We start from the raw sequence: 26,511 nt of genomic DNA on the forward strand, positions 1-26,511 counted from the left end.
AACAGAAGAATCTGTCCTATCTCGGGACCTCTCCTTCTGCCCCTCCACCCCCACGAACATGATACATTTCTGTGGTGACCTGGAATCCTATTTTCGACGTCTCCGACTCAAGGAATATTTCCAACACACCGCTGAACAGCATACTAACCCACAGAGACCTTCCTACCAACACTACAAAAAGAAGGATTCTGGGTGGACTCCTCCTGAAGGTCGAAACAACAGACTGGACTTCTACATAGAGTGCTTCCGCCGACGTGCACGGGCTGAAATTGTGAAAAAGCAGCATCACTTGCCCCATAACCTCAGCCGTGCAGAACACAATGCCATCCACAGCCTCAGAAACACAACCCTGACATCATAATCAAAAAGGCTGACAAAGGAGGTGCTGTCATCATCATGAATAGGTCGGAATATGAACAAGAGGCTGCTAGGCAGTTCTCCAACGCCACATTCTACACGCCATTACCCTCTGATCCCACTGAGGGTTACCAAAAGAAACTATACCATCTGCTCAAGAAACTCCTTGAAAAAGCACAAGAACAAATCCGCACAGACACACCCCTAGAATCCAAAGCAGGGGTATTCTATCTGCTACCCAAGATTCATAAACCTGGAAATCCTGGACGTTCCATCTCAGGCATTGGCACCCTGACAGCAGGATTGTCTGGCTATATAGAATTCCTCCTCAGGCCCTACGCTACCAGCACTCCTAGCTATCTTCGAGACACCACTGACTTCCTGAGGAAACTACAATCCATTGGTGATCTTCCTGAAAACAGACTCCAATGAGAGACTGCTGAATTGAAATTAATTTGCAAACTGGACACCATTAAATTAAGTTTGAATAAAGACTGGGAGTAAAACTATTTTCCCATGTTTATTCCCCTGTGCCCCGCGCTCATCCCACCCCCGTTCTTCACACATTCTTGTCAACTGCTGGAAATGACCCACCTTGATTATCACTACAAAAGATCTTTTTTTCCCCCTCTCCTGCTGGTAATAGCTCACCTTATCTGATGACTCTCGTTACAGTCTGTATAGTAACACCCGTTGTTTCATGTTCTCTGTGCATATAAAATCTCCCTGCTATATTTTCCACTGCATGCATCCGATGAAGTGAGCTGTAGCTCATGAAGGCTTATGCTCAAATAAATGTTAGTCTCTAAGGTGCCCCAAATATGCCTTTTTTTGTGGATACAGACTAACATGGCTGCTACTCTGAAACTTAACATCCTTTCCCATTCCAATTCTTTCAATGTGTTTGAAATCTCTTTGCAGTAGTTTGACAAGGGAAGAAAGCATCCTGCAACTTCTGCTGTACCTACTGTAATTTTGAAATGTTCAGTTTTATTAACTTGATTTAATTAACTCAATTCCTCATTAGTTCATAAAATCGGGGTGAGGGGGTTTCTACTGTAAAACACTTTTAAGCTTAGAAAAATGTATATGCAGTGAAAGGGGGCACCATTTTTTGTTATCGTTTCTGGTTTACAGCGTTGATGCCCTAACTACCTAGTCAGTACTTTTCTTCCCCCTCCTCCCCGTAGCTATGGTGGCCAGGGACCTATGCCCGGGATACCAGCCTATGCTACGGGGGACAGGGACCTGGCACTGCCATCTCTCCTGATCTTATTCTGAGCGGGAGGGACAGAGGGGCTGTGGTGGTGGGGAGGGAGGGGAAGCGCCGGGTCAGGGCCATCACGGCTCGCGTAGACTTAAGTGTCCGGTCCTCCCGCGCGTGGAGACAAGCTGCGCCCTGGAGAAAAGACACCCCCGCCCCCGGCAGCTGTTTCATTTAAGGTACGTGATCTGTCGGCAGCTGCCTGATCCCGTCCAGCTCTTCGGGGCTCCCGGCAGCGGGGTCCTGTCCCTCCCCCGAGGGCGGTATATATCGCAGCCTCAGCCCGCGGGCCAGCGCTACCCCCAGCAGCCCTACGGCTGGGCGTTGTCCTGGGGGCGCCGAGCTGAGGAGCGGCGCGGGCCGGGCACGCTCGGCGGCGGCTGTGCCCGAGGGGCGCTGTCTCCCCGCGCAGGGCCCGCTCCCTGGCCGTTATCCTCAGGTGAGAGCGCGCGCGGCGGTTCCAAGCGCCTCTCTCAGCGCAGGGCGGGTCGGCGCCTGGGCAGCGTCTTGAGGGGCGAGGCTCGTGCTTGTTGCGGGGCTTGGCAGGTTTGTCAGCTGGATTGGAGGGATGCCCGGGGGCTGGGATCCACTCAGAGGCGGCGTGTCTCGGGTGGGTTGGAGAGATGCCCCGGGGCTGGGATCCACTCAGAGGTGGTGGGTTGGAGGGATGCCCTGGGGGCTGGGATCCACTCAGAGGCGGCATGTCTCAGGTGGGTAGGAGGGATACCCCAGGGGCTGGGATCCACTCAGAGGCGGCGTGTCTTGGGTGGGTTGGAGGGATGCCCCGGGGCTGGGATCCACTCCGAGGTGGTGGGTTGGAGGGATGCCCGGGGGCTGGGATCCACTCAGAGGAGGCATGTCTTGGGTGGGTTGGAGGGATGCCCGGGGGCTGGGATCCACTCAGAGGTGGTGGGTTGGAGGGATGCCCTGGGGGCTGGGATCCACTCAGAGGCGGCATGTCTCAGGTGGATTGAAGGGATGCCCCAGGGCTGGGATCCACTCAGAGGTGGTGGGTTGGAGGGATGCCCTGGGGGCTGGGATCCACTCAGAGGCAGCATGTCTCAGGTGGGTAGGAGGGATACCCCAGGGGCTGGGATCCACTCAGAGGCGGCGTGTCTTGGGTGGGTTGGAGGGATGCCCCGGGGGCTGGGACCTTTGTAAGGTCTGAGTGTCATTTTTGGAGTGTGGTTGTACACTTGCTCCAGAGACTTCACCTATCCTGTTCTTTCTCTCTTTTTGCTGCTTTTCCTCTTTCATTATGTCTACTATCAGTCTACCATGCTCCTGTAACGCTGTGGGCACACTGGGTGTAGCTCTAGCTCCTATTCTGAGGAAGAGCCTCTTTGTCTTGTCACCACACTGACACTTGGTCACTTCTCCAAATCTCACCTGAAAATCTTTCTTAAGAACTCTGGATTTCTCTGTTTGTTGTTTAACTCTGTAATCTCTTTGGGATGTAATTTATATGAAAGATGATGTATAAATGCTAGTTGTATTGTGTTGGTTTCCTAAGGCATAGCATTCATCATATATGGAGGAAAATGCTAGTTTCTTAAATGCCCAAACCCCCAAGGCGCAGCATCTCTGCACTGCTGGATTTTGTTTCCTAAATACCCTCTGCTCCCTAGGGCCCCAGATCCTGGCACTGGAGGTGGTGCGCTCTCTCTTTCTTTTGTCTTTCCTTTTATTTTTTTTAACTATTTGTCTTTGGGTCCAAACAGGAAAAAGTGTTACTTGTACTCTGCTTAGTAACTTCCTATTTCATTATAGCCTCCTTCAGAGGGGGAAGGAGGATGCACTTCTTTAAAGAGAAATCCCTGTTGTACAGTTACAATAAAGTAGACTTATGAACAGTGGTGTTTCTGTTAAATCTTCTAGGATGTCTGGTGTGGAAAAGTAACTGATCTTTGCTGTCTGTGATGCCTACATGAGTTCAGAACAGTCTAGAATAGATAGCAGTCTCCTTTGGTGCTGAGCAGCCTGATTATATTTTCGGGTCTGACCAGAGGATATATGAGGGTTGCAGCTTAAGCAACTATTCAGTTTTTTTCACTGCCTATATCAGTAAAAGTTGAAATTTAGCTCTGTCACTAGCTGTCAGTCTCTTTTTGAGCACCATTTTTCTGAAAAGTTTAATTGCTAGTTTTATGTAGTGTAGGCTTTTTGCCAGATGTTTGTTGCTTAGGGCATTTTGGTTTTGCTTATGATTCTACTGAGCTGCTTCTGGCTGTTGTGGAGCATCCAGACAACTCATTTCTATAATGATACATTTCAGAGTAACAGCCGTGTTAGTCTGTATTCGCAAAAAGAAAAGGAGTACTTGTGGCACCTTAGAGACTAACCAATTTATCTGAGCATGAGCTGTAGCTCACGAAAGCTTATGCTCAAATAAATTGGTTAGTCTCTAAGGTGCCACAAGTACTCCTTTTCTTATAATAATACAGTGTCTAGAGCAGAAAAACATATTTGGTGCTGCTGTGCCTTGGGGAGGAACACATAATGAGTTGATGCTTGAATATAAGGCTTTCACAAACACCACACGTAGAACCTAGGAAAGCATCCTTAAACTTTCCCTTTAGAGTTGGTTACGTGGGTGTTGTCTTCTGAAGCGGATTGCCTAAAAGAGTTCATGACTAGGTTCCTGTTTCAATCTATAGTTAGCTACTGGGTTCCAGGTGGGTTTCATGCACAAAGGAAGCATGATGTGCAAGAACTTAACTAAATCATCTTATGGGGCAGAGTCCAATGCTGAGGGTCATACTAAACTGTCCTTTGAACATGTGGCTCCCCCCAGTTCAGCCCAGGGAGTAAGATGGGGTTAGCTCCAAAATCAAGCACCCCTGGAACGCTGACATAAAATCCACACATCATTAAGTAATTTAGGGTAAGTCTTTGCTGCAATTAAAAACCCACAGCTGGTCCATGCCAGCTGACTTGGCTCAGGCTGTAGCCTAAACTCTGGGATCTTCCCATCTTGCAGGGTCCTACAGCCCAAGCCTGAATGCCTGCACCATAATTAAACAACTCCTTCGCCCAAGTTGGCTGAAACAGGGCAGCCACAGCTGTCTAATTTCAGTGTAGACGTACCCGTAAGACTGTTTTTCAGCAATATTGTTCCTTCTTACAGATAAAGGAAAAGAAATAATGAAGATAAGAGTTTCATGACACTCTTTGGTAGCATGATCAATGTTATGTAGAAAACCTGACCTGAGGAAAAGTTTAAAAAACAACGAACAGACGAACAGACAAAACAACAACACTGGACATGTTTAGTTTTGAGAAAACAAGCCTAAGGGAAGACTGATAAGTCTTGAGATATGTTAAGGGCTGTTATAAAGAGAATGGTAGTCAATTGTTCTCCATATCCACTGAAGCCAGGACATGAAGTAATGGGTTTAATCTGCAGCAAGGGAGACTATAACGATAGTTAAAGACAAATAGGCTTCCAAGGAAGGCTGTGGAATCCCCATAATTGCAGGTTTTTAAGAACAGGTTAGATAAACAGCTGTCCGGGATGGTCTAAAATTATCAACATACATAAGGCAGCCATACTGAGTCAGACCAATGGTCTGTCTAGCCTAATATCCTGTATTCTGACAGTGGCCAGTGCCAGATGCTTCAGAGGGAATGAACAGAACAGGATAAACAGGATAATTCCTCAAGGAATCAATTCTGAAGCACTTAGACAAGAGGAAAGTGATCAGGAACAGTCAGCATGGATTCACCAAGGAAAAGTCATGCCTGACTAATCTAACTGCCTTCTATGATGAGATAACTGGTTCTGTGGATGAAGGGAAAGCAGTGGACATGTTATTCCTCGACTTTAGCGAAGCTTTTGACACGATCTCCCACAGTATTCTTGTCAGCAAGTTAAAGAAGTATGGGCTGTATGGATGCACTACAAGGTGGGTAGAAAGTTGGCTAGATTGTCGGGCCCAACGGGTAGTGATCAATGGCTCCAAATCTAGTTGGCAGCCGGTATCTAGCAGAGTGCCCCAAGGGTCGGTCCTGGGGCCGGTTTTGTTCAATATCTTCATTAATGATCTGGAGGATGGTGTGGATTGCACCCTCAGCAAGTTTGCAGATGACACTAAACTGGGAGGACTGGTAGATACGCTGGAGGGTAGGGATAGGATACAGAGGGACCTAGACAAATTGGAGGATTGGGCCAAAAGAAATCTGATGAGGTTCAACAAGGACAAATGCAGAGTCCTGCACTTAGGACAGAAGAATCCAATGCACCGCTACAGACTAGGGACCGAATGGCTAGGCAGCAGTTCTGCAGAGAAGGACCTAGGAGTGACAGTGGACGAGAAGCTGGATATGAGTCAACAGTGTGCCCTTGTTGCCAAGAAGGCCAGTGGCATTTTGGGATGTATAAGTAGGGGCATAGAGAGCAGATCGAGGGACGTGATCGTTCCCCTCTATTTGACATTGGTGAGGCCTCATCTGGAGTACTGTGTCCTGTTTTGGGCCCCGCACTACAAGGATGTGGAGAAATTGGAGAGAGTCCAGCGAAGGGCAACAAAAATGATTAGGGGTCTGGAGCACATGACTTATGAGGAGAGGCTGAGGGAACTGGGATTGTTTAGTCTACGGAAGAGAAGAATGACAGTGGGGGGATTTGATAGCTGCTTTTAACTACCTGAAAGGTGGATCCAAAGAGGATGAATCTAGACTATTCTCAGTGATAGCAGATGACAAGACAAGGAGTAATGGTCTCAAGTTGCAGTGGGGGAGATTTAGGTTGGATATTAGGAAAAACTTTTTCACTAGGAGGGTGGTGAAACACTGGAATGCGTTACCTAGGGAGGAGGTGGAATCCCCTTCCTTAGAAGTTTTTAAGGTCAGGCTTGACAAAGCCCTGGCTGGGATGATTTAGTTGGGATTGGTCCTGCTCTGGGCAGGGGGTTGGACTAGATGACCTCCAGAGGTCCCTTCCAACTCTGATATTCTATGAATTATTTGGTGATCCAGGTATACTTGGTTCTGCCTCAACACAATGGGCTGGTCTTGATAACCTCTCGACATCCCTTCCATGTCTCATTTTTATTCATAGATTGGAAGAGGTAAACAAACTCTCATACTTGTTCAACACCCAACAAATTTCCTGATTTTTCCCACACCCCAATCCTCTGAGCCAGCCTGGTGAAAATGAGTGAGGGTGGGGAGAGTGAGCGACTTGGGCGGGGGCAGGAATGCAGTAAGCATGGAGCGGGGCCTCAGAGAAGTGGCGGGGCAAGGGTGTTCAGTTTTGTGCAAGTAGAAAGTTGGCAACCCTACTCCTCGCTATAGGCCAGTTGGGCAGAATTTTGACAGGGGCAGCACAAAGCATATCCCTGATATAAAGGCTACTTCCCTGCAAAATTTCAAGTCCCTGATCCAAAGTATGGTGACACGAGAGCTGTTCAAAGAAGATCCCTAAAGAATTTTCTAATGTGCAAAACAATTACATATCCCTAACCTAGTTCTCAAAAATGGCTAAACTGTTTGGGCTGAAATTTTCCAGAATAATTAGGTCTGAGGTAGATAACTAGCATGTAAAATTTCAGCACAAACAGTTGAAGTTTGGCAGAGGTATAACCAATTGAAAATAGAGTTTTATAATAGAAAGTGTCAGGCTGCATTAGTAATAGACAGTACTAGCAGTCCAGCCTATAATAATAAAAATAAGTTTTAATTGGATATTAAACTTTAATTCTTCAGTGCTTAAGGCAGTCTTTAAGCTTTAGAGATTTGGAGAGGATTTCTTTGCAGGGGAAACTAACCCACCTCTGTCTGCTGCAGAGTTGTTTGCACCTTCTTCTGAAGCACCTAGTGCTGGCCATTCTTAGAGGCAGGGTACTGGACTATGGATTTGGACCAGTATGGCAGTTCCCATGTTCAGGTACCAGCCATGTGGCCATTTTTTTTTTTCGGTAACACTTTTAATCAAAGACCTGTGCAGAATGAGTAATTTGATTCCCAGATGAAGACGGGCATATGCTGCCAACAGAGGTTGTCCTCTGCATGAGTTGGTTCATCATCTTTGGTGTCAGCATCCACCTACCACGTTTCGTGGGGTTCCTGAAAGTCTTAAACTAACTTTTGTGGACATTCATAATCTCCATACACTTCTTTAATTCATGCTTCTGAAACTGTTTCCAAGGTATGGGAGGTCAAATTCTTCCACACCTAGAACTTTAGTGAGGATTGTGTATATCCTGCATAGGGAGAACCAAGCATCTGGAATTCCTTGGGCTGGCCATTAGGCATTACTTTCTGATTATTTGGGGTGGCTTTTTGAGGTAGGGAATCCAATTAACACTTTATGCCTGGAGCAGTAGGTACATAAGCTGTCTTCTGCAGGTGGCATTGCTCCTTCCATTTTATAATTAATCTCTCTGTCACAACCCCTATAGCTGCTTATTTTTGAGCTACTCCTATAAATTTGGCAATTGAATCTGGCATAAAAGTAGCTCTTGATCTTGTTGTAGCTCTTAATGCTTTTTTGTCGCTAAATATAGTTATTCAATGACTTAAAACATCAGGGGGAAATTTGGTTATTCAACTTTGTTTCTTTTAGTTGAAGGATGTAAAATTCTAACTGTTAACCAGTTGATACAAAAATCTGTTGTACATATTTAGCTGAAAAGTCTTAATTTACTGGAAAAGCAAATACAGTAAATTGAGAACAAATTTTTCCCACATTTTTGTATGTGCTGTTAGTGATTAAGAATTTGCAAGAGCAAAAAGTAGAAAAGAGCTACACTTGCCTTCATTGTTGAATACTGGCTGCTTATCAAGCTCTTTCATACAAACAGTTACACACATACTTATCGCACAGAGGCATCGTCCCCCCATGTATATAAATGTTTGCCAGATTAGTGCCACGATAATTGTAATGAGCTCTTTGAAAACATTTTACATTTAACAAGGTAGGCATTTCTAATGTTTATAAACCTATTTATTTAGTACTAATTGAAGGAATCTAAAGTTATTTTCATAGTATTTGAACACATGGTACAGGAACCACCCCACTTACTATTGAAAGACAGCCTCTGATGTAGAACAGAACTGTTTGATAACACCACTATCATTATGCAGTAGTTTATTACATGAAGTGATAAATGACCTCTGGGGGTTTTGAAGAATGTTTATTTTGAGCTCTAACCCTTTACTTGAAGGGAGTGCCATGTCTTTAACAAAGACATCCTGTATCCAAAATATTAGTAATTAAAGTTAAATACATGTTAACAAAAACAAACCAAGAATTTTAAGCAATTGCTCAGATTTAGTTCTCTTGACTCTTGTGAAGTTCTCCAGTCATTATAATGTGTTCCAGGGCAGATTACCTTAATTTCTTATTTACAAACAAACTAAAAAGCGGAGAACGTTAACAAGCAAAAAAAGTTACAAGTTTCCACGGCATGCATCCGATGAAGTGAGCTGTAGCTCACGAAAGCTCATGCTCAAATAAATTGGTTAGTCTCTAAGGTGCCACAAGTACTCCTTTTCTTTTTGCGAATACAGACTAACACGGCTGTTACTCTGAAGCCCATTTCTCTCTCCCTCATTTGCAGATCTCTCTTTAAGGCAATGGTATGTGCTAATGCAAGACTTTGAACTAGTACAACAAAAATGTAGGTTTTGTTAGCTTCTGCAAATCTTTCCCCTCCATCTAACATTTAAGATTTATTAACTATTTCTACAAACGCAATCAAAACCTTTTTTTGGTTTGTATTTCAGTGCAGTGTCTGCTATCCCAAATATTGCAGTATGTGGATTCCTTTGCATGCCTTATAATACAAACTCTCTCACCTATCTCTTATTTATGCCTCAGCAAAAGTATCTCTTGCCAGGAGGATTCTCAAGTCATTCAGATGGTGATTGAGTCCCAGTAGATTAAAGTCAGCCTTTTGAATAGGCAAACCAGTGAGGATGTTGATCAGAGATGCAAGCCTGGAGGCACTCACATAGGAACAAGGGATCTGGTCCAAACAGTAGAGCAAGCACAGCATAATTTGGCTAAGCTTAGGGCAACCTGATATGTTCTCAAGGCTTTACTCACATGTCTTGATTCCCCTCATGCTCTGATTGTGACAGACAACACCCAGCCATGTTATATGTCAACAGACAAAGGGGAACAAGGTCTACAGTTCTGCAGAGAGAAGCTCACTTTCTGTTGACTGGGCAGAGAAGAATAAGCAGTCAATTCACTCCCTTCACTTCCATGGGAAAATGGAATGTTAATGGCCTTCTGGCTCATCAGGCAAAACTTAGATAAATTCAGAATGTGAACTACACACAGAGGTGTTCCATTTCCTGGTAAAGAAATTTGGTCGACTAGCAACAGATGTGTGTGTTTGCCTACCTACATGGACAAAGTTTCAATGTTCTGCTCTTGCTGATGGGATCATAAAGCAAAGCCAACAAGTGCCTTATTACAAAGATGATCAAAAGGGACTCATGTATGCTTTCACTCTCTTGTCCTCTCCTCACCGTAATGCTAATGAAGACCAATAGCAATACAGCACTGGTAATTCTGGTAGCCTCATTCTGGCTAAGGAGATCTTAGTTCTTTGATCTCCTTGACATGGTACAAATACCATATTCCTTTTGGGCAGTAGATATTACAAAGGCCAATCATACATCAGAATCCAGACAGTCTGAATGTAGCTGCTTGGTGCTTAACCAGAGCCTCCTAAGTTGAAGAGGTTATTCAGAGAGCCAATAACCACTATTTTAGCTTCCAGAAATAAATCTACAATTTATTAAATCGTCTACGTATTGAAGGACCAAGTTAAGGCTTACCCATTGGTACCAAGACAAAGATCTCACCCCCACTACTACATAGGTGCCACAGATTCTCACATTCCTTCAATATGGACTCAGGCTAGGCCTGGCAGTTCAGACTCAAAAGTCAAGTTGGTGCTTTGTTTAGCATCCTTAGTGGAGTAGACAAGTAGAGACTTTCGTCTTATCCAGATATCCAGTGGTTTTTCTTATGAAAGCATTCACTTCCTGAAATGCATGAAGTTCTTTTATGGGATCTTACCTGGTTCTCAGTGCTAGTGAGGCCCTCTGTTTGAACCACTCCTGAAGGTGCCTCATTAATGTTTAGAAAGTAATGTGGCATTTTTGATAGCAATCATGTCTGTTTCTTCTTTGAATGCTTGCTCATGTCCATTCCATATTAGGTGTGTGTGCTCATCACATGCACCGGTGCCGGAAGTTTTTCCTCAGCAGTATCCGTAGGGGACCAGCTCTGGCGCCCCCTGGAGTGGTGCCCGTATGGTGCAGTATAAGGGGCGCTGCCAGCTCCCCCACCTTCAGTTCCTTCTTGCCACCAGTGATGGTGCTGGAACATCTGCTGCTTCGGCTAGTGTTGTTTCGTCCTCTGTTCTTGCGAACTTTGAAAACCTGTAATATAACTGTATATACTTATCCTTAGCAGTAGTTCTCAACTCTTTGTTAGTCCCAAACGGGACTTAGTCGGGGGACGGGGCATGCTGTCGGTTCTCTGTTAGGATGCTCTCCGTCTATGGGACTTGTGCATCAACCATGAAATTCACCTGGAAGTTTGTCACCTCCCCGGTGTCAAGAATACCCTGGCAGACCAGCTCAGCAGGGACTTCTCCTCTCACCATGAGTGGTTGCTCCATCCAGAGGTAGCATGATCCCCCAAAGGTGGGGAACTCACCAAGTGGACCTGTTGGCTACCAGATAGAACAGGAAATGCCACCGGTTTTGTTCTCTGCAAGGTCTGAGTAAGGGCTCCCTTTCTGATGCCTTCCTCCTGGCGAGGCCAGGGAGCCTGATGTATCCGTTCCCTCCGATTCCACTCATCATCAGGGTCCTGTCAAAGATCGAGAGAGACAAGGCGCAGGTGGTTGTTATCATCGCAGCGGGGCTCGCCAGCATTGGTTTGGCATGCTCAGGAGCCTGCACTCTGACCTCAAGTCCCTCCACCTCTTGGCCTGGATGCTGTGTGGCTGAACCTGGAGGAGCGGACCTGTTTGGAAGGAGTCCAACAGGTCCTCCTGGGGAGTAGGAAGCCCTCAACTAGGTTGATTTACCTGGCCAAATAGACTAGGTTTTCCCGCTGGGGTTCTGAATGTGGCATCTCTCCCTCGTGTTCTTCCATATAGGCTCTCCTTGACTACCTGTTCCATTTGAGGAATCAGGGCATGGCGTGCTCTTCCATTAGAGTGCATCTCATGGCTATTTCCACTTTTCACCTCCTGATCCAAGGACAGATGATGATTTCCTATGACATGACTGTCAGATTCTTGAGAGGGCTTGAGATACTCTTCCCACAGGTACAGGCTTCTGTCCCATAATGGGATCTTAACTTGGTCCTTGCTAGGCTCACTGGCCCACCCTTTGAGCAGCTGGGTTCCTGCTCCTTGTCCCACCTGTCATGGAAGGTGTGTTCCTGGTAGTGATGATGTCAGCGAGACTGGTCTCTGAAATTAAAGCCTTGTCCTTACCGCTGTACATGGTCTTCTATAAAGATGAGGTTCATTTGTGGCCCCACCTGGCCTTCCTGCCAAAGGTAGTGTCCATTTTCCATATGAACCAGGACATCTTCCTCCCAGTATTCTGTCCCAAAACCGCACAAAACCAGTGAAGAGAGGCGTCTTCACGCCCTGGACGTCTGTAGGGCCATGGCTTTTTACTTAGAACGTACAAAGCCTTTCTGTAAATCAACTCAACTCTTCATCGCTACAGCAGATAGGTTGAAGGGTCTTCTGGTGTCCTCACAGAGGATTTCTCATTGGATTACCTTGTGCATAAGGACCTGCTACGACCTGCGGAGGTTCCACCATAGCTGATGGTCAGAGCCCACTAGATGAGAGCACAGTCATCTTTGGCGGCCTTCCTGGCACACATGCCTATCCAGGACATCTATAGAGCCACAACATGGTCCTCTGTCCACACGTTTACTACTCATTGTGCCACCACTCAGCAGGCCAGGGATGACACTGGGTTTGGCAGAGCTGTGTTGCAATCTACACATCCGTGAACTCCTACCCACCTCCGGGGTTACTGCTTTGGAGTCACCTAATATGGAATGGACATGAGCAAGCACTTGAAGAAAAGAAAGTTACCTTTTCCAGAACTGGTGTTCTTCGAGATGTGTTGCTCATGTCCATTCCATGACTCGCCCTCCTTCCCCACTGTCGGAGTTTCGGGCAAGAAGGAACTGAGGGTGGGGGGAATTGGTGCCCCTTATACTGTGCCATGCTGGCACAACTCCAGGGGGCGCCAGAGCCAGTTCCCTAAGGATACTGCTGAGGGAAAACCTTACAGCATTGGTGCATGTGGTGAGCGCGCACACCTATTATGGAATGGACATGAGCAACACATCTCGAACACCAGTTACGGAAAAGGTAACTGTCTTTTCTGCATTGGAGGCTCTTTTCCTGGAACCTCAATACTGCACCTTCCATAAAGCCACAGTGGTACTTAGTATGAAGACAGGGTTGATTCTAAAGACTAGCTCCAGGCTCCATAGGGCACAGGAAATTTATTTTTAATTCCTTCTGCCCAGCTCCATCGTATCCAAAGGAGAAATAGGGGCATACTTTGGATGTCTGTAGAAATCTCACGGTACAACTCAGGTCAGAAAGACACATGCTTTTTTGTGCTTTTATTGGTGCCAGGGAAAGGAGGCTTCAAAATCCTCCATATCCAGGTTGTTTAGATATTGTATCTCAGGAACATGTGAGTCAAAAATCCAAAACTCCACTTTCCAATATCTGAGCTCATGTCCCTCAGAACTGTGGCAGCTTCATGGGCAGAATGTTCATACGCGGAAATCTGGAAAGCAGTCATCTGTTCATACCACCTTCAAATTCTACAAACTGGATATCCAGTCATCATCTGATGCTGCCTTCAGTAGACAGGTGTTCCTCGCTGTAGTATCCCAGTAACTGTCATGAAAGGGTCATCCCCTTTCACTTCTGTATGTAACTGTATATAGTTCCCTTCCTAAAAGGACACTGTTATGAAACTCCAGTTTGTCAGGAATCTGTGGACCTCATTACAATATGGATAGGTTATCTGTGCCTTATCTGAACTTTCCTTTCTTAGAGCAATAAGGTCCACAAACCCAACCCACCCTGAATGTTAATTGGGAAAAGAGAGAGGATTATTAATTAGCACTTCATTGGTTATTCATTGACTTCATTGAAATTTTCAGATAAAACATGGATAATTTTCCTAATCCCTGTTGAACACACAACCACCATTAATGGGGAAGAGTTGCTGACTGCAGATCTGAGTGTCACAGTCTTGCAGCTGAGTGGTTGGAGCTGCCTTGATTTATGTGAAAAGGGAAAAGCAACCCAGCTTCCAGATTTGTGGATGGCCCCAAGCAAAAAATGTTTGTCTCTAGTTGCTAGCCCTGCAAACTAAGCCTGTCATCAGAGAGTCAAGTGGATCACCACTAGCAACGTTCTGCAGGCCAAATTATACTCTCTAATGTCTGCAACCATGTTATGTTGAATCAGTGATACTCAGACCTCAGTGGTTCAGGAGCCAAATTAGCCATCAACATTACCCAAAAGAACCAGAGTAGTGTGAATTCATTGTTTCATTTACTATTTTTTATATATTATTCTCACAGCAAGTATTATTATTTTATCAACTACAATTGGTTAATAACATAGTAAAAGCATAGCTGTAAGACGCACATAAAAGAGCCACTTGCATCTCATGAGCTCCAGTTTGAGTATCACTGTGTTAAATGGTCTTGCACAGGTGAAACTGGTTGAAACTTATTTAGTATTTTTCTTTTGCGTCAACAATGAAATAAAATTGAGCTGTCTCTGCAGCTCTAATGGGAGAGAAAAGTCAAAACTGATCTGTTGCTAAATTCTGTGGATATGCATCTAAAATTGCATCAGTCCACAGTGACCTGTACTCACATGGGCATGGTTACAAACCCCTGGATTGTGAGCTCCCCACATCTTTGTATGCATTTGTATAACCCCTACCACAACAGGGCCCTGATTCTGATTGGATCCATCAGTGATGAATAATAAATAAATATAAAAAAAAGGATTTAGTAAACAGGGAATAGACAAGGCAAAAAATTGTCCATTATTGACATGGGAGAGAGTGGAAATAACATATGCCTCTTAAAATCCAGGATAACTTGAGTGTATGCATAAATAAATAACATGGAAATAAGGACATTATTATCAGCATGTTACACTTAAACTTTTACTGTCCATCAGTAACTCATCTGAGAATCTGGGTTATGTTTCAGCAAAGCACTTATGAAAATAAATGACTCCACTGACTTTGGTGGGAGTTTGGGGGTTATGCTTAATGTTTAGCACATGGTAAAGTGCTTTGCTGAATTAAGGCCTTAATGGATGGAGCTAACCCCTTTATAGAAAGAAAAGAAAACCCTTCTAAGAGATTTTATTTTGAGTTGTATCTTCCTAAAAAGTGCCTATCCTAGGCTTATTACTATACAGTAACTACATTGCAGTGTTGACCTATAATACCCAATAGAGTAACTGATTTCATAATGCTTATTAATGCATATATTGCGACACATGTACCACATCCCTCCTGTTGAAGTATGATTCTCTGAACAGAGTCGAGGTTTGTTGGTAAGAGGATGTGAGGAAGTTTCTAAATTAGTAATTAGGGATTCCAATAAGGCAAAACATTATCAATTTGACTTCCTCCTTTGGGAAATACAGTCAACTGGAAAAAAGACTTAAAAATAAATAAATGTTAATTTACCTTTGTATTTATTTTATGTATGGATTATTGTAGTGGTGCACTGAGAGAGATGGAGGAGGTGCCCTATCAGTTGAAATAAATAACTTTTTATGTCTATTCTATTACAGTGTTCCCTGCTCCCATTTATTGTAAAGAAAATGTTCTACTGTTTGCTTTGCATATTTACTGTGCTTTGCAGAACCTACAAAGCAGGTAGGATGAAACACTTCTGTATTACTAACTTATCTTTTATTTTAAGAAATCTTTCCAAAGAAAAGGAAAAACTGCTATCTTTTGAAGAGTAACTGAATGGAAAAAGTACATTTAAAACACTAGGATTTCAATTAGGTATGTACTAAATATCTAATTGTGTTCAGCTGTATCCCAATTAATTGGAAATGGTATTTGGTGGAGTAGTGTACAGCACAGAGCAACAAATGAAGTAATCACAGATATTGTAATTGATCTTAATTTACTATTAAAGCTGATAGCAAATACTGGCATTATATTTATTTGGTCTCATTATAAACTCACAGAACAAACCACATTAGTTAGATAATTCTTTCCCTGTTCTTTAGGGAAGAGGAGGGCATCTGTATTGGAAAGCCATGACAAAGCTTCTCATTGTCAGCCAGTCAGGATGCAGTATTTTTGGAGAATTTTAAACTAAACAAATGTGAACTAACAGTATTTAATATGTAAAGGCAAGAGGTGGACAGCCTCATATTCCCTATTCAGAGACAAATTTAATAAACCTTAATGTTCATATATTGTTCACAATTTAAAGAGTTAGTATTTGTCTTCAGTGCAAAATAGTATTTGAGATTCCAATTTTCCTTTATCCTTAGAACAGGAAATAACAGTGCTAATATGGCAAAATATGGAGTCTTTAGTGGCTATATCGGCAGTTCACATGCAAATTGTTATGCATTACTTTAAAATCTTTGCAAAGTTATCACAAGACAGGCAACAAGGTCACGTGTAAAGGGAATTTTGCCTCTTTTTGTCTTTGGGTTGCATGCAAGAAATATACAAATGTCTTCAGAAGCCAGAACACTCCATGAAAGGGGTACAGCTGAACAGTTGCATATCAGATATATCACTATGCAACCAGTATTTAAAATCTTTGATTTGGACACTTGTGTAACAAAAGAAGTAAACAGACAATTCAACCTACGTAAATGTATACATTTAGGTTAAGATATGGCATTAGAGAAAAACAGCAAAAAGCATGGAAGAGATGAGTTCCCTTTGTTGGGGTGCAGAAGTAAAAAGGAATCAAAGATCACCTACATATGAAAGCAGTTTTGGAAGCTTTGTATTTTAGTCACGTTAGTGTTGTTTGTGCGTCATGGTACAGGACACCACTGAAAAGTAAAGGAAATTTTCTTTTTGAAACTTCCCTAACAAATTGTGTTTGAGAGGAGAGCTGGGTTAATAGTGTGTAGCATAGAGGGAAATGACACACATTCAGAACAAAATTTGACTATTCCACTGATTAAGAAGTGATCATTATCTAGTTCAAAGTGCTAGACCGCCACCCTATCTGCTTCTTATTTTCATATTCATAGTACAGGTCATTCTAATGAAGGAGAGTTTTGTGTGTGTAATGTGTTTGTTTATAATATCAGCTATGTTAAAAGAATGTTATTGAGGTTGCAAAGTCAAGCACTAAAAAGTTAGGAATTGTCAGAATTAAGATTACCCATATATCTTAAATTATTTTTTTCTATATGGAAAATTTGAACCCAAATAGTTAGTTTGGCAAAATTATAAGCAACTGGAAACAGGATATTATAATAGGAAGTATCAGACAACCTTAATAATACACTGTGATACCAACCTCTCCTATTATGAGAGATGAAACATATGGCAACCTCTAGGGGCAGGATGCATGGCTCAGCTAGCTGTAATAAAATGATCACAAATGGTTTTGTTCTGTACCCTTCCCCCAGAATCTAACGCCTGCTTCCTTTTTCTCTTCAGGTGCAGTGAATGCAATAGGTAAGTGGGGAGTGAAAGAGGGATGCCTTGGTGTGTTTGTCCCTCCTTTTTAGTTTCAGGTCCCCTCTTGAAAAACATTTCCACCTGAGACTCAGGAGCCAAAGAGGTTGTAGATGGATATTCTCTGCTGGTTTTTTCACCTGTTGGAACTTTCTTCATTTCACTTTCTGCTTGATGACTCTGTTTACTGCTAAAATTCAAATTAAGTAGAGTACCCATTTCTTTGTTTAGGACAGACCTGTTTGCCAACTTCCATCTGGGCAGGGCTGTGACATTTGGAACATGTGTTAATAATACCATACAGGGGAATTGTATAACTTCACATACAATGTTGCCACACATATTTTACTGGGACAATACTGACCAGCAAATTATGGGTTTTGAAATGATACATTGCAAGGCATGCTTTGCACAGAGATTATTACAATAAGGTGTAAGGTGTGACTATAGGGGTGTATTCTGTCAGAGACAGTTCCTCAGATTTGTCTCTTAAAAATGGCTCGGGTGGGGAGTCTCCCTCACAACATCTGCAGTGAATACCTGTGCAAAGATTTAATTTATCTTCTCCTCAATGGCCTGGTCTGTCTTGAGTGCTCCTTTAGCACCTTGATTGTCCAGTGGCTCTACTGATTGGTAGGCTTCCTGCTTCTCATGTACTTAAATTTTTTTGCTGTTTGAGTCATTTGCTAGTTGCTCTCCAAATTCTTTTTGGACGCATAATTATACTTTTACACTTGATTTGCCAGAGTTTGTTCCTTTCTATTTTCTTCAGCAGGATTTGACTTCCAATTTTCATCTCTAATCGCCTCTTCATGGTGTCCAGAGATGATGTGTCCAGTCAATATGGGGATAGTTGAAATCCCACATTATTACCGAGTTTTCTATTTTTGTGGTTTTTCTAAATCTCCCTGAGCATTTCACAATTACTATCACCATCTTGATGAGGTAGTCAGTTGTATATTTCTGCTGCTCTACTCTTATTATTCAAGCATGGAATTTCTAGCTGTAGAGATTCTGTGGTACAGTTGGATTCATTTAGATTTTTACTGTATTTGACACTATGCTTTCTTTCACATACAGTTTCACACTCCCACCAGCCCAATCTATTCTGTTATTCCTATATATTTTGTACCCTGATATTATGTTGTCCCATTGATCAAGTTTTTGTGATGCCTGTTATTTCAATATCCTTATTTAATACCAGGCACTCAAGTTCACCCATCTTAGTATTTAGACTATTATTGAGGGTGTGGGTGATGTCAGGGCCTATGCATCTTGAATGCTGGTCCACAGGGCTCTGAGGCGCTAGTATGTTCCAGCCTGTCACTCAGTGCCCTTGCAATTTTTGCTTTGCACATAAGGGAATCCCTAATTGGCAAATAGGGCCAGAAAGAGGGATAGGAAGTATATTTAAGAGGATTATCTGGAATCAGACTGTGGACATACTATTTCAACAATGTATTATGGTTCTGTACTTATTGCAACTTCAGTTTGGTGTTTCAAGTTTTTCCTTTCACTTCTGTGTTAGTGTGAGAAATTTAATTCATTCGTTAAAGGTGAAATACCTTAATACAGGACCTGGGTTGCTGATTGTAGTGACAACTGTTCACTGAGATCTGGGAAAATAAAGTTTAACTTACAAGGGGGCTCCACTTGTTTGAATAAGTTGAAGTAGGATACCGTTTAAATTTGACACCAGGAGTTCTCAAGCTGTGCTGCGGTAAGGAATGCGTTTTAATGGGGATTATCATGTGAACTGCTTATTCTCCCATTCAGGATCATCTAATCCCGTGGCAACTAAGGCAGTTACATACATGGACAAATTAAATACTTTATTAGTTTTACTTTTAATTTCAGTGTAGATGTTCAGGAGACTAAGTTCTGGGACCTCCCCCCCCCCCCCCCCGGGGTCTCAGATTGCCCAAACATCTACACTACAGTTAAACAACCCCTTGGCCCGAGCCCTGCGATCCTGAGTCAGCTGACACAGGCCAGCCATGGGTGTTTAATTACAGTGTAGACATACCCATAGCCTGTAATGGTAAATGAAGCTATCTTTTTAAAAAAATGTTTGATTTATCTGACTCTTTTTTTTTTTTAGATAGAATTTCTATGAGAAATGCTTACATTTCTCCTCAGTCTCCTGAAATTGAAAGAGGTTCGACCTTAAAACTTCTTTGCACTCTGGGAAACTACAATACGCCTTACAGAAATGCAAGTCACATTATCTGGAAGTTGAATCAGAATTTGATTGCACAAGAAAACTACAACATTATCAATGAAACTGTTTCTCGTGTAACCATCCATAATTTCACCAATGAAAGTGCACATGTGAAATGCTTAATTAAATATCTAGATAAAGAACAACTTCTTGTTCACACCGAAGTTAAATCTGGTTGTAAGTAGAATTATGTGATTTTGAAATTAAAAGTTTTTAAAAGATACTAATGTAAATGATGCCCTTCATAGTTGTAGTGGACAACCTTTAAATGTTTTAAAATTATTAATCCATTTGTTAGTTTGTTGTATTTTAGGACATGTATGTGCAAGCATTTTTTCCTGTTTTTTCTGAAATGACACAGGAGTACCTGCTTCCCTTACTGATGCATGTTCATAGTTCTTGACTTCCATGGGCTTTTATTCAAGCTCTTAGATGTTAAAGTGTTACATCTAGTCTACCCTACCCTAACAATCACCAGGGAAGATACTGAGTAAGCTTCTCTTGTCCAGCAAATTATAATTGCCGTATAAGCTGTCTGAAAGTGATGGCCTTTTGAATAAACATGCATTTCAGTCTAAAGCTCCTGTGAATGGGGATGAATTAAGGCAGGGTCTACAGATTCATGCACAGGGCTGAGAGGGGGCAGGTGCTTAATTTGTGCCAGAGCTTGCTGGGGCTGAGCCCCGGCACCTCTAGGCTTGGCAGTTCATAGCCCCGGCACCTCTAGGCTTGCCACATCAATTATGAAAGTAAAAAAGTTGCCTGGGCCCCAGCATATAGATGCTTGAGCCTTGGCACCTCTTTCATTACAAATTGAGCACTGGAGGGAGCCAATGCGTCAGTAAAGTTGGGATCCAAGGATCAGTGCAGTAAAGTCCACCACTAGAGAGGAGAGTAGAAAGCAGGAAGTCCAGTGTGCCACAAGCACTTTAACAAAAGAGAGGTCCATTGATTTTTGTTATCTTGGGTGGGGGAGGGCAGCTTTAGTTTGAGGGGTACTTCAGTTGGGTTGTTCCATTGAGACTAGTTTCATCCTACTCAGCTCCCACTCTTCCTCATGGGGAGCCTGGTTTTGACACAGAAACATCTTTGGAGTCTCATATTATCCTAGATGACTCCCAACTGTAAAGGTTACGGTGGGTTTCCTTTTTAGGGTAGGGGTATTCTAGCTTTTAGGAGATGGAGGAAATCAGCGGTCTCTTTAGTGTGAGGTGCTGACAAATGATATAGGTAACTCCCCCAACCCTCAAAGTCAAAGGCTCATGCAAGGTCCTTAGATCAGTGATATTACTGGATGTGGAGTCGGATGCTTAGAAGGAACCAGTAGGAACTCTGCCTTTTCAGAGGCTGGCTGCTTCTCTCCCTGACTACTAAACTTTCATGGCATTTCCTTCCTTTATTCCAAACAGCTAATTTGGCCTTCAGCCCCAACCCAGTACATCTGTGGGAAGTCTAAGCAGGGAATTAATTCCCTGCCTTTGCATCACATTATCACTGGTTCTATGGTTTGGTTTTGTAATACAATAGAAAACTTGAGGGTGCATCTTATTTATGAGGCAAGTAATATATATATCTGTATATCTATATCGAGAGAGAGAATCACAAATATATATCCTGAGCAAAATAAACTTGGAGACTGAAAGTCAATGTGTTTATTGGCCCATGATAAGATTGCTACTGAAAGTACTTCCAAGCCTGCTTTTTTTTTACTATACCAAAATGCTTAGTTATATATTTTTTGAGAATTAATTTGGGTAAAAACATTTGTTTGAGTTCTAAGGGCAGTAGTGAGTCAACGTAGGGATATGCATATTGTAAATTTACTGAAATTTGCCATGAAGCTAAGCCTTCTGACTGGCTGAGATCATACTATTTCTGTACAGTATTCAATTATATGTTTTTTTTCTTAGAGTTTAATTCTCTTTTTTTATCTGATTATAGTTCCACCAAGCACACCGGGGAATATTTCCTGCATTTACCATTACAATGTTAAATTTACTTGCAGTTGGATTCCAGGAAAAGAAACATACCTTACAACAAAATATACTCTTGTTAGAAAGCGGTAAGTATAGGACTTCGGCTATGGTGGGTGGAGACTGTCACCTTTTGGTCACCAGTTTAACTTGAGGCCTGTAATTAGTAAAGTTGTCCTACTCTGTTGTCTTTTTAGTCTCTTGTGTGAAATAAATTAATGCTTTTAATCCACTATTTAATGGGCAGATGTTCATATCATAATTTGGCATTTATATCCTTATTTGTAATCTTACCAAAGAAATCAAAAACTGAATGTATATGGAGACCTAACTAACCTTTTCAAACTAAATGTGGTGCTTCAAAGTCAGGGTGGAGGCATCTTGGTGGAGTACAGTGAAGAAACTTTCCTTGTCATTGCATCTATTATGGGAATAAATAAATGATTTTTTTCCTCCAAGGCTTTCAACTGAAAATCACTTAAAACAAGCTCCCTACCATCCTGTCTGGCTACACCAAATTTGATTACTTTGTAGTAATGTGTCTTACACATAAGAATGTTTTGGAATAAGTAATAGAATCATAGAAGATTAGGGTTGGAAGAGTTTCTTATTGTGGCTGTCAAGATAAAATATCTAGAGAGAAAATATACACTTGATGCAAACTGAATTTTAATGAAGAGTTGTTGAAGATAGCCTCTAAGTATTTTTTTTCTGTGTTTTAGAATGATTTTAAGTGTTTTCCTCTTTCTGCTTTTTTTTTTTGGTAATAGACCCATTTTTATGGCGACAGATTGTGATGGTATTTGCCAAACAAATCAAAGTGTATGCTATTTATTTTATCCATTCACTGATCGAGACTATGTTAATGTGAGAGAGGAAGATGCTTTAGTTGAAGACCAAATGGATTTTCACTCTATACAAGATATAAAATCAGGTAATTTGATGTACATATCAATAGTTGATGACCATAGAGTAGATTCATTAAGTTATTAATAACTTCATTTCCTGGATATTCCTAGACAAAAAGTACATTAAGATGGAGCCAGTGTTGAGAGTACATATTTGATAAGCTTCTTAAGGGCAAAAAAAAGAAAAAAAATTACTGGGATGTTGTTGTTAACCCAAAACCAAGTATTACTAATGCAGGAAATTCACAGTTAAGGTTGCAGGAATTTCACAATTAAGTTACAGTTAAAAGGAACCCACACATGATAAGATAAGAATACAGCTGGTTGGAAAAACTTTGACTGAACCATTTTCTGTTGGAATATGTAGTTTGGTTGAAATACTTTGCAAAATCATGTCTATTTTGCCAATATTTGGTGATGAAGAAAAATGAGAAAAAGTTCTGACAATATTGAAACATCACATTTCAACATTTTTGTCAGAAAAAATTTTGGTTTTTCATTTGAAATAACTTTGTTTTGAATTGTTTTAAAATTTTGTATTGTTCGTTATATAAAAATCAAAACAAAACAATTAATTTAATTTTTGTCAAAATGAAACATTTAAGTCAATCTGAAATTATTTTTATTTCCAGAATTTTCTTTTGCAAATAATTTTGAAATTTTCCAATTCAGAATGAAGCCAAACTTTAAAATCTCAAAATCTTGTGTGAAATGGAAAATCCATCCTCCGCTGAGCTCTAGTGAGAAATACTCAGTAAGGCACTTCTTGCAAATACTGTGTCCATATATTAATTGTTGTTTATTAAAAGTAATCCATAACCATTGTGTTTTGACTGGCTATTTAATGAGCAGTTCTATTTTGTTCATAGAATAATGTGTATTATAAGTATACGCATTTCCTATCAGTGGGAGCTGTTGGTGCCCACTACCTCTGAAAATCTGCTCACCATCTTTTTAAAGACCACCCCAAGACAAAATGTGCTATTTAAGACTGGAACTACTTTTCTGAAACCAACTTCCTGATGTCCAGATCAGTTTTGGGATGGCTACATACATTCAATAAAACCTGTGACTGTTGGGCAATTGGAGTGTTTTTACTATTCAATTTAATATGAAATGTCTGTCAACAAACTTACTTGTGCTTTCAAAGACTGTTGCAGAAATAGCAGCCTCCAAACAGGTCACTGATAGAGAGGAATTTGGTTTGCTTGGTAATTGTGTGCACACAAACAATATCGCTTTTAATACAGCCAAATATAAAGTCCTACATCTAGGAACAAAGAATCCAGGCCATGCTTGCAGGATGGGGAAATCTATCCTGGGAAGTAGTGATCTGAAAAAGATTTGGCATCAGCTGAACATGAGCTCTGAGTGCAACTTTATGGCCAAAAGGGCTAATATAATCCTTGGATGTGTAAACGGGAATCTCAAGTAGGAGTAGGGAGGTTATATTATCTCTGGATTTGGCACTGGAGTGACTGTTTCTGGAATACAATTTCTAGTTCTGTTGTCCACAATTCAAGAAGGATGTTGATAAGCTGGAGAAGGTTCAGAAAAGAATCATAAGAACAATTAAAGGATTAAAAAACATGCCTTATTAGTAAAAGACTGCGAGCACTCAATCTGCTTAGTTTAACAAAGAAAAGATGAATGGGATTTGTTTACAGTCTATAAGTACCTACATGGGGAACATAAATTTGATAATGGGCTCTTTAATCTAGAACAGTGGTTCTCAAACTTTTTTTCTTCAAGGACCACTTGAAAATTGCTGAGGTCTCAGCAGACCACTTAATGACCTTTCCAAATGTTGTTTGTATCGTTAGCTAACTATTATAAAGTGCTTTGGATAAAAACACTATATAAAAAAATCTTAATAATAAAAAACATTTTTTTGTTCTACAAATAAAAGCACACAACTCATATTTTAATATCAATAGTCTTACCTTTCTAATGCAATGGATGTGCCCTCTCTCCCCCACTGAAGCAGCCCCCAAACTGGGGCTGGGAGGAGGGGGCGGACTCTCACCGACAGCCGCAGCCCTGGGGCTGGGGAAAGTCACTTCTTTCTCTGGCCGCCGCCGCCCTGCACATCCCAACCCTCCACCCCAACTGCTTTCTCCTTGGGGGACTTGCAGGGTATAAGCCCCTGGGATTTAGGCATGTAAGTCCTGCAACAAGCCCGTGCCAACAGGCAACCCCCACAACACGTGCTTAAAGTGTCTGTGGAAAGCACATCAAGCGGACAAATGCAGGATTTGTAAAGGGTTTTGCCCCAGAACAAAAAAGGAGTGAGACTTTTGCCTCAAGCAGCTCCTTATGGAGGTGGCACTCAGACTGCAACCTACATCAGTGTGGCAAGACCCAGCACCGAGCTCAACAGTGCGCCGTGCCCCGGCAGCAGTGGTAGACAAGGCACCATGGAAGGACTCTGGCAGAGATCCGCGGCACCACCGCTCCCCAGGATCGAAACCAGAGGGATCCTGTTCCCTGATGCAGAAGCAGCACTGGCAGCAGGGGAGGAGTGGATCTCTGACTCAGAGATTTCATCCCTTTGGAGCTGGCCAATGGAGCGCGTCCCAGAGAGGAGCACCCAGGGCCAAAGACTTTGGAGCTGGCACTGTTGACTTCGGCCCTGCAAGGGGGACCGTCGAGTCCAGTGCCGTTGGACTCCCTGAGCCAGGTAATTGAGGAGGTGGAATTGCCATCCATCCCGGACACATTTGAGGCCATGAGAGACCTTATTGCCATGATGGCACCACAGTCCCCGGTCCTTCGAGCCAAGCCTCCGGTGGGGGTTTCCCCAGGTTGATCTGTTTGCCACCGGGAGCAACAGAAAGTGCCCAGTGTTCTGTTCCTTCCAGAAACACAGCTCTGGCTCAATCCCAGACGCAGTCCTGCTACCCCAGGGAGGCCACCTGCTCTACGTGTTTTCCCCCGTTCCCTCTCACAAGGTCCTACTCAAGGTCTGCAGGGACGGGGCAGAGATAATTCTGGTAGGACCAGTGTGACCTCGACCACATTGGTACACCACACTCCTGGAACAGTCAGTGGATGCTCCGGTCATGTTGCCTCTCCTCCTTGACTTGATCGCTCAAGACCACGGTCGCCTTTGTCACCCTGACCTGCAGTCCCTCCACCTCATGGCTTGGAAGATTCATGGCTGAACCCTATGGAGCTTCTGTGCTCAGAACAAGTAAGGGAGGGCCCACTCAGCAGCAGGAAGCCCTCCACTAGAGCCACATATCTGGAAAAGTGGAAAAGATTTACTACTTGGTGTGACCAGCGTCGTACACCCCCTTGTCAGGCACCTGAAACAGCAAGGCCTGGCAGCGTCCTCCATAAAGGTACACCTTGCTGCTATCTCGGCCTTCCACCTGGGAGCATCTAGATGCTCCATCTTCACCAACCCTGTAGTTGGTCAGTTCCTCAAGGGTCTGGAACACCTACGTCACAAGATCATACAGCCTGTCCCTATGTGGGACTTTAACCTGGTCCTGTCCAGGCTAATGGGGGCCCCCATTTGAAGCGCTGGTGACTTGCTCCCTTTTCTATCTGTCATGGAAGGTAGCCTTTCCGGTCACCATTACATCAGCAAGGAGAGTGTCTGAGTTAAAGGCCCTTACCTCAGACCCACCTTATATGGTTTTCCACAGGGATAAGGTGCAACTCAGACCTCACCCAGTCTTTCTTCTTAAGGTTGTGTCACACTTCCACACTAGTCAGGACATTTTCCTGCCTGTTTTTTATTCTAAGCCTCATGCCAGTAGCCGTGATCAGAGGCTGCACTTCCTGGATGATCAGTGAGCATGAACTTTTTAAATCGAACGCACTAAGCCATCCAGGAAGTCGAACCAGTTGTTCATAGTGGTGGCAGACCAGATGAAAGGACTCCCGGTCTCATCTCAAAGAATATCCTCCTGGATCACAGCATGCATCCGTATGTTCTATGAGCTGGCCCAAATACCAACCCCATCTCTTATGGCACGCTTCACGAGCGCTGAGGTCTCATCAGCGGCGTTCCTGGCCTAGGTCCTGATGCAAGAAATCTGCAGGTCAGCA

At 42.7% G+C, this 26,511-nt stretch overlaps 1 protein-coding gene across 1 annotated transcript in view; it reads left to right on the forward strand.

Annotated features, from left to right (window-relative positions):
• Positions 1-1,719: 1,719 nt before the first annotated feature.
• The window catches only part of IL31RA (interleukin 31 receptor A), a 66,487-nt gene continuing 41,695 nt past the window's right edge, over positions 1,720-26,511 (forward strand). Inside the window, 6 exon segments of the mRNA XM_078853000.1 lie at positions 1,720-1,800; positions 15,475-15,559; positions 17,333-17,350; positions 19,452-19,748; positions 21,513-21,633; positions 22,315-22,478. Of these exon segments, the coding sequence (XP_078709126.1) occupies positions 15,505-15,559; positions 17,333-17,350; positions 19,452-19,748; positions 21,513-21,633; positions 22,315-22,478 (655 nt within the window). The 5' untranslated portion in view covers positions 1,720-1,800; positions 15,475-15,504.

The sequence above is a fragment of the Lepidochelys kempii genome, chromosome 5 (genome assembly GCF_965140285.1).
Source record: "Lepidochelys kempii isolate rLepKem1 chromosome 5, rLepKem1.hap1, whole genome shotgun sequence".
Taxonomy (NCBI): domain Eukaryota; kingdom Metazoa; phylum Chordata; order Testudines; family Cheloniidae; genus Lepidochelys; species Lepidochelys kempii.